This window comes from Lemur catta, chromosome 1, assembly GCF_020740605.2.
Source record: "Lemur catta isolate mLemCat1 chromosome 1, mLemCat1.pri, whole genome shotgun sequence".
Classification (NCBI taxonomy): domain Eukaryota; kingdom Metazoa; phylum Chordata; class Mammalia; order Primates; family Lemuridae; genus Lemur; species Lemur catta.
In genome coordinates this window covers 139,799,291-139,811,794 of record NC_059128.1, presented here as the reverse complement: position 1 = coordinate 139,811,794, position 12,504 = coordinate 139,799,291, and the positions used below count along the sequence as shown (strand labels likewise).

General features: G+C 34.6%; 1 protein-coding gene across 2 annotated transcripts in view; it reads right to left on the bottom strand.

The window, feature by feature from the left end:
- Window positions 1-12,504, bottom strand: part of UPF2 (UPF2 regulator of nonsense mediated mRNA decay) — a 92,127-nt gene that overhangs the window by 63,042 nt on the left and 16,581 nt on the right. For both annotated transcript variants that reach the window (XM_045535954.1, XM_045535960.1), the window contains exons 4-7: window positions 9,242-9,402; window positions 5,876-6,073; window positions 4,022-4,171; window positions 2,290-2,393 (exon numbers count right to left, since the gene is read on the bottom strand). In XM_045535954.1, the coding sequence (XP_045391910.1) occupies window positions 2,290-2,393; window positions 4,022-4,171; window positions 5,876-6,073; window positions 9,242-9,402 (613 nt within the window). The remainder of the gene's footprint in view (window positions 1-2,289; window positions 2,394-4,021; window positions 4,172-5,875; window positions 6,074-9,241; window positions 9,403-12,504) is intronic.

Genomic DNA, 12,504 nt, shown 5'->3' with positions numbered 1-12,504 from the left:
GCAGGGGACACAGTCTTATCCAAAACTTAGAAAAATAAGCAATTGTTTAAGAGTGGTTTCTGCTACATCTATAAAAGAAAAAAGAGACTGCCTCTTATGGAAGCAGAAATAAATGCTGTAATTGCTAAGTTTTTGAAAAGTGCACATTGACCCAATTACTGTAGAAGTAAGCCAATTTGTAATGAGATTCAAGTCTATCTGATTACATGAATAATTACTGAAGTACATCTAAATTATCTGAGGAAGAGCTAAAAGCTAAAAGTGAAAAATAACCTAACTTCTTCAGTTCCCTATAAGGGACCCTTAAACCATTATGCAGGAAAAAACGATAAAAGATTTTATTACACTTTTGAGGAAAAAATTATCTAAAGCAATACTTTTCATGCTTTTGGTCTCAAGAGCCCTTTATACTCTTAGAAATTATTAATGACCTGTAAAAACTGTTTATGTGGGTTATGCTTATTAGCATTTAGTATATTAAAAACTGAAATAGAGAAATTTAAAAACAATAATTCACTTTAAAATAGCAATAAATCTATTACATGCTAATGTTTTATGAAAAATACAGTTTTAAAGTAAAAAAAATTAGTGAAAGATGAACGGCATTCTTTCAAAAGACAGCTAGATTCTCTTATTTATCCATTCAATCTGCTGTGAAGTTACTTTGGATGAAGTATATGAAGAAAATGTGGCTTCACGTATATATGTAGTTGGAAAAGGGAGGGATATTTTAAAAACCTTTTCAGGAATTGTAAATATTTTTCTTTGATACTACACCAAAACTTGACAAGTGGTAGTTTCTTAAGGGTTAGTAGCAATGTGGAATCTGAAACTGTATCAGTAAACATTTTATGCTCTGTTAAATTAAAATCCATTGGTCTACCTTGCACTTTGAGTGGATCTTTTAACAACCATGTATGATTTTTAACACTGTATATTGGTCACTTAGAATAATGGTTCACTGAGCCATGCAAATTTTCCAAATGTACACATAATATTTTTATTACATTATTTAATATCACACCACTCTCACCAGAAAAGCCTCAACAATAAAGTCTATTCAGAAAATTGAAAAGCTGTCAAGCTTATGATGGTGAACATAAGTTTTCCAAAATTCTAATTTTTGTTGAAAACTCAAATTTGATCATTAGCAATAAACATTTTTAGTTGTTTTCCTTGAAGTGATGCATTCACTTTTTTAATTTTAGAAAAATGTCTGCTAAATATCCAAGTTTGAATATCCATGGTTTGTCCATCAATTCAAATGCTATTCTATGAAAAAAAAAAAACAATTAGTTCAGCTTGCAACTCAATCACACAAGTTGCGTTTCCTTGAGACAACCGTAAGACAGCTAATGTGCTTTACATGTCCTTCCTATTTTGTCAGATTGAAAGAACATGTTCTCAAAGGTTGAAATGTAATAAAAATCATACAAATCACTCATTTTTGTGGATACACCAAGAAAATTCTTTTTTTTTTTTTTTTTTGAGGCAGAGTCTTGCTCTGTCATCCTAGCTAGAGTACAGTGGTGTCATCATAGCTCACTGCAACCTCAGACTCCTAGGCTCAAGCAAATCTCTTGCCTCAGCCTCCCGAGTAGCTGGGACTACAGGTGCACACCACCCCACATGGCTTATTTTTCCATTTTTAGTAGAGACAGGGTCTCACTCTTGCTCAGGCTGGTCTCAAAGTCCTGAGCTCAAGTGATCCTCCTGCCTCAGCCTCCCAGAGTGCTAGGACTACAGGCGTGAGCCTTGGCTTCTGGCCCCACCAAGGAAATTCTTAAGTAAAAGTGGCATTTTTTTAATTGCAAATGTGTGGCAGTGAAGAATACAATGGTACTAGTATGGTTTGGTACCACTGCTTTGACTCATGCTAAAATGCCAGCAGCTTTACCAACCATCGCTTGTACAAATGTCAAAACAGTGAAGTGGGGGGGGATCATAGCATTATTATGAAAAGTTTTGACCTTATAGACTCCCTGAAAATGCCTCGAAGGCCACCAGGAATACACAGACCATACTTTAAGAACCTCTCATCTAAAAAACTGTGGAATCCATAAGTGAACAGGAAAGATATTAAACCAACAGGATTCCGGAGCCAATCCCATCCCCAAACAGAGCATCTCTAAATTGGATCCAATTTTATTTGTATGTAAAGATTAGATTTGCTTATGAGACTCCATTTGACAAAATGGCTCAAATAGTCTGAAAACCACATACATTCCTAATTAAAGGACTCCTACAAGGTCTGTGTGCTTGAGTAAAATTACACAGAGATAACAATACCTTGTCTATCAGATCTCGGTTGACACAGTTGGGCAACTGCTGGAGGAAAGCATCCACTATGAGCTTGAGATGAGATCCAGTGCTGGCTTCCTCATCCTCTTGTTCTAGTATAAAATTAGTTTTAAATCGGTTAAAAAGACATACAGAGAATAGAATAAAAACTTCCAATTATAAGTTTTTAAAAAATGGATCACTTAGTGCTACTTTTGTACTCATGAAAGCATTAAGCATTTTTTAGGATATTACCCTAGAAAGTTCAGGTATCTCTGAAGTCACTACAGTCTTTCAGACATCAACTACAAAAAAGTCCAGCTTTTTGCATTAGATACAAAAATTTGATCAGAAAAAGCACGTATATATTTCCTAGAAGATACAGAAAAAAAGAAAAAGCATATACAGTAAATCTGTTATTTCTATCTACCTGGCATCCCTTCCCCCATGTTCTTCAATTAAGAGCACCCCCAATTCTCGCCTTTGAAGAACCAAGCCTCCCCTGTTGCATGTGATTTTGATGGGGTGGCTGCTGCCAATCAAAGCACAGCACACCACCATTCCGCTTGGCCACGTGGCTAAGCATGACACACGATCAGCCAAAGTCTTTATGTGATATTTACATACAGAGAGTGGGAGAGAAACTCTTTTCTTCTGGTATCACTAGCTGGTATGATTTAAGCTTGTGACAGCCTCTAGCCCTGCTCACCCTCCCTTCATTACATAGACAAAGAGAATCTGCAACATGAAACAATGAAGCCAAAAGAGAAAAAAACAATAATGACTGAAGATATCCTTGTAATAAAGAATCCTAACAAAGAAACTCGATAGAAAGTATTTAGAGAATAAATGTAATATTTTTATTATTGAATACCAAACAAGACTCAATTAGAAAGACAAATGAAATTAACACAGACAACTGATAAGCTAGTTGTACTTTTACCCCTCAACCAGTTTTTTTTTTTTTTTTTGAGACAGAGTTTCACTTTGTTGCCCGGGCTAGAGTGAGTGCCGTGGCGTCAGCCTAGCTCACAGCAACCTCAAACTCCTGGGCTTAAGCGATCCTACTGCCTCAGCCTCCCGAGTAGCTGGGACTACAGGCATGCGCCACCATGTCTGGCTAATTTTTTCTACATATATTTTAGTTGGCCAGATAATTTCTTTCTATTGTTTTTTTAGTAGAGACGGGGTCTCACTCTTGCTCAGGCTGGTCTCGAACTCCTGACCTTGAGCGATCCACCCACCTCAGCCTCCCAGAGTGCTAGGATTACAGGCATGAGCCACCTCGCACGGCCCCCTCAACCAGTTTAGAATAACTTTCAAGTACATTTATGTTAAGTTTGTAAAGATTATATCATAGCATTAAAATAATGAGGACAATGCTAGCAAGCTGTCAGAAAAGTGTAAGAAATATCTTTTAAGATATACAGAATTAAGATTTTAGAATTTAGATGATCACTAAAGCTTGTAGCCACATAATACAGGGTATGTAGTGCCCTGTTCTGAATCAAATTCTAATAAAGTGATAGCCTGAAAACAACAAGAACAAAAAAAACCAAGGAATTAGAAAATAGAGAATTAAACAGAAAAGAACCATATGGAGGCAAGAGTAAATATAAAAACTAATCAAAAATGAAAAAAAGAGAAAAGTAAAAAAAAAAAAAATGCCAGCAGATGCAAAAATAAATAAATGTTAAAAAAAAATTAACCAAAAATGAAAAATGGTGAAACAGCCCTTTACCTTGCTCATCAAGAAGTTTCTTCGTAAGATCTTCAGCTTCATCTCCACCCTCGAGCTCCAAGGTGTCATCATTAATTTCTAGATTCTCCAACTCAAGTTCCAAATCATCAGGACTTGATACCTCCTTATTATCCTTAGGTTCTTTTGCCTCTGTTTGAAAAACAAAGAACAAGTATGTCTGAATTAAAAGTCATATTGAAATTCTGCTGCAAAAATGTAGATAAGGATTCATGAAATCCACATCATTTGTTTTAGAACCTGCAATGTATACCTGGCAAACAAATATGAGTCAAAATTAATATATTCAGATTTTATAAAATACATTATGAGAACAAAGACCACAACTTCTTTGATTCTGTATGCCATTTGTTCACTGAAGGGATGGATGGATGAAGACTTACATGGTGTAAGATGAGGGGAAATAAGGTTGATTAGATAAAGTGGACTCAGATTAAGAAGCACCTCAAACCCCAAGATGAAGAATTCAGACTTTCTTCTTTATGCTGGGTCATGAGCAGGAGATTACATTTAAATGTGATTTGACAGGAAAATTAACTTAGCAGCAATATGTAAGACAAATCAGACAGGAAGCAGTAGATGTAGAAAGACCAATTAGGGAAACAACCTTATAATTTGCATGTTAGGGGTTAGAGAAAACCAAAAAGTGGGACATAACAAAGGAAAACAGCCAGGAATTGGTAAAAGGCTAAACAGGAAGGATAAAAAAAAAAAGAAAGAGAAACTAAACCTTTGTTCAAGAAGATTGGCAAAGCGTTAATAATTGTTGAAACTGGGTGATAGTGTGAGTACACTTTACTATCCTCACTTATATGTTTGAAAATTCTCTTAAGTAAAAAGCACAACAATAAAACCTGAGTTCAAGAATTTATGCTTAAATTCAAATTATGGTATTTCTCAGCTTCATCTTATGTTCTTTAATCTCCTAGTTGCTGCATTGATGCCATACCGTATTGGGAGAATAAAAGCTCTAATTAGTATGGATTGGTTTTGCTGCGTCTAGGTGAGGCAATTTGCTCACTACAATTTGCTCATCCATTCAACTAATATTTACTGAATTCCTACTACATGCTAGGTACTGTTCTAAGAACCAGGGACATGACAGTGACTATAGCAGACAAAACCCTGCCCACATGGAGCATATTCTCACTCTCCCGTGTTCCCTGATGCCTGGCTATCAAAATAACCATTTTCTAATTAGCTACTGCACATTCAGAGCTATGCTTAACTGCTGAACATTCAGAAAAAAGCTTAAAATGATACCCTTGCTCTCAAGTAATGTATAATTTATCTGAGGAAATCAAACTAATATGCATGAAGGGGTCAAATTGGATATGGTGGGGAGAGAGTTCCAAGCAGAACACAGAACAATGTAGGAAGGCCACGAGGCAAGAAGACTTCAAAGACTGAAAATGCTTTAATTTAATGATCTTAAACCTTTTGACTTCTCTAAAGTAACTCTTCCTCACAAAGAGCTGGCTATATCTAGCCTGGAAAGGACGTTACAGGTAAACACCATCATAAAGCTAACACTTTCCCTAATAATCCAAATGGGGAAATTCATGTCTTACCGAGACCTCACATGAATTAATTGTAAGATATTATAAATAATCACCTTCAAATTAATTTACATTAACTTAAACACGGAAACACTGTTAAAAGTATGTCAATTATCACCCTTTCAAGCTCCATTCCACATTATTCTGTCATTCATTTAATCTAATGACCCAATGTTCATATTACAAAACAAGTAACTAAAACTGTTTTCATTAAAAATGCTACTTTGAAGTTAAGTTTTATAGCACTTAATGTAAATGTTTTTCCTCTAGAATTTACCTTTGGAATCCTCTTTGTTGGACTCTTTATTCTGACAACTTTTTTCACTGTCTTTAAACAAGATGGCTGGGACAAAAGCCTTCAAATCAATGAGGTTCTCATAAAAATTCCGAGCATCTTCATCTTCCCATATACCACCTTCCAAATCATATTCTCCAGGTTTACCAGGGGTAAATATGTCAATTCCAGGCCCATGCTCTACAATAAAACAATTAACAGGTAATTAACACCATTTTAGATACAGCATGCTAAACATGACATTATAAAGATATTTTACATTTTATAGCTATTGAATCTTGAGTATTTCAACTGTCAGGTGCTTCTTCAATCAACAAGCACTTGGGACTATGTATGTGACCACTTCTAACATCAAATCACAAATTGCAGGTTTCTTTTTGTTTTGAGACAGAGTCTCATTCTGTTGCCCTGGCTAGAGTGCAGTGGTGTCATCATACCTCACTGCAACCTCCAACTCCTGGGCTCAAGTGATCCTGCTGCCTCAGCCTCCCAAGTAGCTGGGACTATAGCTGGGATCACCACACCCAGCTAAGTTTTCTATCTTTTATAGAGACAGGGTCTGGCTCTTGCCCAGGCTTGTCTTGAACTCCTGACCTTCAGCAATCCTCCTGCCTCAGCCTCCCAGAGTATTAGGATTATAGGCATGAGCCACTGCACCTAGCCACAAATTCTGTTTTAAGTAAAACTCTATACCAGAACAGACCACAGTACAGCACAGAATAAATATGCTTTTCTCTTAAATTTAAGCAATTAGTATGACATTAAGTAGCCATCTGATATATCATTAACAGGTCTATCTTCACGAAACTTAAAATCAAAAAAACAAATATATAAGCCTGACCATTCCTAAGACATCTAGTTTAAAGTCCCACCTCCTCCAAGAAGTTTTTTTTTTGATTACTCACAACCTTCTGTACCATTTATATCACACTTCTATATCACTTATTTCTTCACAAATAAACCATAACCCTCAATTAAGAAGCATTTCTCCTTTTGGTATAATCTTTGGTGCATGGTAGATTGCCACTGTAAACCTAAAATAATCAAAAGGGTTACAATCTATTTTAAAGAGAGTTTATTCAAGCATAAAGTACAAGGATAACAGCCCAGGAAACATGATTGCAAAGAATGAAAGTCAGTGTTCCGAAGTATAGAAGTTTGGGATCGTTTATATAGAAAAAGTTTAGGGAAGCCTAACAGAATCTCAACATCTTTCTATATAATGCCTAATGCATAGTTACAATGATCTGATTAGTCAAGGTGGTCTTTTTCTTTTAGGAAAGGTGTATTTAAAATTCCACATTCAAGATGTAACAGTCACGATGTCTTTTGTGCCATCTGGTCGAAGTTAGGTACAGGACAATAAAGGAAGCAGTTAATCCATAACAAAGATTAGTGATTGGAAAGGAAGTAGGTCTGGTTTTACTAATTTACAGAACTAGAACAATGAGGAAGACAGTTCACCTATAATCTAAGAGGCAGAAGTTGCAAACATTCTATGTTACTCAGTCTCTAGGGCTTAACTTCCCCCTTGATATAATAAATTTAAAGGGTCTTAAAATTTTGTTTTCTTTTACACAATAAATGTGAGTCAATTGATAAATAACTGGAAAAGAAGGGAAGATGAGGAAATATACAGATCTCCCAGTAGAGGGTGGAAAACTATATATTTACACACAAACACACACACACACACACACACACACTCTACATACAACTATAGATTCATAAACTCCGAACACTGAAAGCAATTTCCTACTTCATGATGGGACCATTAATGAACCTATCCATACTGTACTTCTCTCCAAATGAGAATTATAAATAGGAAAATGAGGCCAGGCACAGTGGCTCACACCTATAATCCCAGCACTTTAGGAAGCCAAGGCAGGAGGACCAATTGAGCCCAGGAATTCAGGGCTACTGTGAGCTATGATCATGCCACCACACTTTATCCTAGATGACAGAAATGAGACCTTGTCTCAATCAATAAATCAATCAGAAAATGATCATGTAAATTAAAATTAACCCTAAGAAAAGTTAAGATAATTCATTAAACGTCATTTCAGAAAATAAGAACAGCAAAAACAAGATTCATTAATTTTTGAAACATAAAAATTACTACGAATAATTTACATTATATATAATTATAACAAAACAAATGCATTCCCCATGTACAAAAGATATTTCTTATTGGGGCTATAAACTGCAAAATTTTTCTTATTATAAAAATGATATTTTACAAATACTTCATCCTTAACATTTTTAAGTACATTGGACTGCCAGACATTTTTACAGTTAATGATTTGTTAACACTCATCTACCTAACATAAACTTAATTATTTTATGAAGTAGTTGGTGTGATGTGCTAAGAGTAATATTAAGAGTCCTATCAACTGAAAGACAATCAAAAAAGAAGCTTAAAATACCTTTGAGAAGTAATATGGAAAAAACCTCAGCTCACAAAACAATTCATCTCATAAGAACACAAGGTAAGCTTCAGTTCTAAGTAACACTTTAATATATCATTAAATCTGGCCAGGCGCGTTGGCTCACACCTGTAATCCTAGCACTCTGGAAGGCCACGGTGGGCAGATCATTTGAGCTCAGGAGTTCGAAACCAGCCTGAGCAAGAACGAGACCCCATCTCTACTAAAAAAAATAGAAAGAAATTAGCTGGATGACTAAAAATATATAGAAAAAATTAGCCAGGCACGGTGGCACATGCCTGTAGTCCCAGCTACTCGGGAGGCTTAGGGAGTTGGGATTGCTTGAGCCCAGGAATTTGAGGTTGCTGTGAGCTAGGCTGACGCCATGGCACTCTAGCCTGGGCAAAAGAGTGAGACTCTGTCTCAATAAATAAATAAATAAATAAAAATGTGTGTGTGTGTATCATTAAATCTATCTCTACGACTCCTTATAAAATATATATATGTATATCCTTCAAAACAAAAAGATTAAAAGTTAGGATAAATACAGAAATATTAGAATCGCAAAAATCCAATCCATGGTCTCATTATGTATCTGACAAAGTGAATCTTTCTGTAACTCAAGCATGGTTTTAGACAGGTCCCTGCTGGATATAATCTGAGGATACCTATTACACAAGAACTTGAAGGAACTCATCATCAAATTAGTCAATTATTATCCTCTAAGGACCAAGCCTTTTCCATTCAGTTATCATTTAAAGTAGCTTTTCAAGGTTATCATTAAGTCTTAATACCATTTCTTCATTTAAAAATTTTTGAAGCTGTTTTAAAACTTAAATTCTCAATACTACACATCTGACAAGCCTAAAGGTAAACAACAGTGTTTATGAAACAAACAATGTTTGTTTTAAGGATATCTTACCTTCTGGTGTTGGTTTGTCTTGAGGAAGATCTGGCATATTTTCATCCAAAAGGTCTGCTAAAGATTGAGAATTTGCCAGCAGCTTCTGATAAGACATAGCAAATTCCTCATATTGTTTATGTCTGTCTTCACTTAGCTCTCCTTTAGAATGTAGAATACGCCTATAAACAAATGATGAAATAATCTGACAATCTTATCAAAATAGATGTGATCATGTATTGTTATCTGAGAAGTGTCCGGCAAAACTTGATTTTATCACACAAAGTTAGCACAATCTTCTTCGCCAACTTATTTTTACCTAACATTTCCAAGAAGTATCTGAAAATTAAAATATGTATAATCAAACTCACCTAAGCAATTACATTTTAACAATAGTTCCTCAAGGAATATGAAGTATGCCTGCAGAAATACCATAATATTTAACAATATACTACTAAATAATGTAAAATTATCTAGTATTTTGTTATAGTCACTCTTCTCAGACATACACAGTTAACCAAAAATATTTAACACAACTACAGAAGTCAGTTTTCAAAAGCAACAGATTATGGAATCTGTTGTGATTCTATACATAATTGAATCACAAATGTCATGTTTAACATTTGAGTAAAAAAGTCATATTTAACACAACTACCAGTCTGTTTTCAAAAACAACAGATTTTGTACAGGTTCAAAAACAACAGAATTGCTTATCCTTAAACTTCTGTAATGATTTGAACCAAGATTATCTTTTGAAAAAGCCCACATCTTCCACATAGCCAATTCTCAATCTACTGTGCAAGGACTGGTTATTTACCCACTTGACAAATATTAACTGAGCAACCCAATCACTCAGGCCAGGCCCTCTGGAGAAACAAGGATGTAACTACTCTTCCTCCTTTCAACAGTACACCAATAAGACACCCACAATTAATTATAAATGCAGAACTACTGGCAAATACCAAAATGTATAAAGTCAAATAAAAGTCTTACTATATTAGCACAAATGGTTGAGACTCATATAGCTGGATCCAATTTTTTTCTATACTCAATATTCATGTAGCAATGTAATTTTAAAATATATGAACCACAATGCAAATACAATACAGGTTTCAAAAAGTCAATTATAAATTATTTTCAAAAGTAATACTCAGAAGTTTTTTATTCCTTGTCATTTAAGTTTTCTTAGGAACAGTGAAGAAAACGAGGTTTTTTTGTGATATCTTAAAGGTTATAGAAAACAAGGTAGAAAAATCATGCCTTCAGTTATTCTTCCCAGCTTATCTGAAACAATGTCCAAACTTTCCCACCCACATAAGCTTTTGCTTAAATACTGTAACAATCCAAATAATATTTTCATTTTAGGATTATCAGTTCCCATTACAACCACATCAATACACAGATTCATTAAATCCAATCTTTTTTTTCCCCAAATCTGGCCTATGAGGGTCAAAAATGAGAAATGTGCACTCATTTTCTTATGATTTAAATATATATTAGGCAACATCATTCTACCATTTTTTTTTTTTTTTTTTGAGACAGGGTCTCCCTCTGTCACCTGGGCTAGAGTGCAGTGGTATCATCATAGCTCATTGGAACCTCAACTCCTGGGCTCAAGCAATCCTCCTGTCTCAGCCTCCTAAGTAGCTGGAACTACAGGCGACAGCCCCAGCACTCGGGCTCTAATCATTATCTTATACACAGCACTTGGTAAGCAGGACATCAATGAATAGAATTATGAGTTCTGGTACATACAGAACTTACATATGTAGTTATATATCTTTTCTTGACCATCTATTTAATATACACTTAACATGTGACTAAATCCAGAGCACAAAGCAAAAACACACCCATCATAAGTGCCCGAACATTCAAAAACACAAGAATCATTTAGAAATTTGAATGAAATTAAAATGAAACATTTTCTAATGTACATACCACACGTCAGGTTTTTGTTAACATGATGAAGCTCATAGGAAAAGATTTTCAGTTCAATTAAGTTTTTTAGAAAACCTGTGTGAAGAACTAAACATTACACAGCACAAACATCACACAGCTCATGTGACCAAAGAATAACTCTTCTTTACATCAGTGCTATAAAAAAAAATCTCACCAGAATTTCTTATGTGAATTTCATGGGAACGTACACTGAAAATATAAGCAAAACGAAGCTGAAATGACGATTCATCACGTATCATTTTAATTAGTCCCCTTTTAGAAACACATCTATGACATAAAGTCGAATTGAAACCATTCTTTTGAGACTGCCATAAATCAGAGGTCAGCAAACTTTTTCTATAAAGGGCCAGACATTAAATATTTTAAGCTTTGCAGACCAGATGGTCTTCGTCAAAACTACTCAACCCTGCCAATAAAGCACAAAAGGGCCATAGACAGTATGTAAACAAATGAGCGTGACTGTTATAATAAAACTTTATTTATGGACACAAATGTCAATTTCATATAATTTTTGTGTTTCACAATACTATTTTACTTTCGACTTTTTTCAATCATTTAAAAAGGTGAAAACCATTCTCAGGTCACAGACGATACAAAAACTAGTGATAGGCCTAATCTGGCCCACAGGCCACCGTTTGCCAATCCCTGACCAAATTGGAGTTAACCAAATCAGTATCATCACTCCAAATGTTTTAAAAGCTAGTTCATTTCCTCTCATGGTATCACTGCATAATACAAAGGTACCAGTACCCTTTTACAGATGTGAAAAGCAAGCAATGAGAACAAAATCAAACCCAAGTCTTATGCATTATAATAAAAATACAAAAAGAGTAGACCTTCACCCGATATCTATGAGGCATCACTGTCAGGAAGCATCCCTTAAGTACATCAATCCTAAATTTGAGGAGTGTTTTTCATAATACTAATTTAATACTGTAAAACTGACAGAAAATATCACGTAGTCCGTTCTTGAATCAAGCATTATCTCTCATAAGTAAGAAAATGCATTAATGCCTCAAAAAATTCTAGTATTAAGAGATATAATTTTTGTTTTTCCATTTTTATTGTTTGAATTTTTAGTATTTCTTTTATTTTGTATATTACTTGTTGCTTTGTGTTGTCCTAAAAAATGAATTTTTAAAAACAAGCCATGAAAGTTTAACATATAAATTTTCAAAATCATGAAAAGACACAAAGAGAAAGCCTCATTCAAAAGTCTTTCAGAAAGATTAAGTAGGCAATATATTAATAATAGCTAATTATTATAACATTTACTAAACACGATATGCCAGATACTGTTATAATATTAAGTGCTTTTACACATA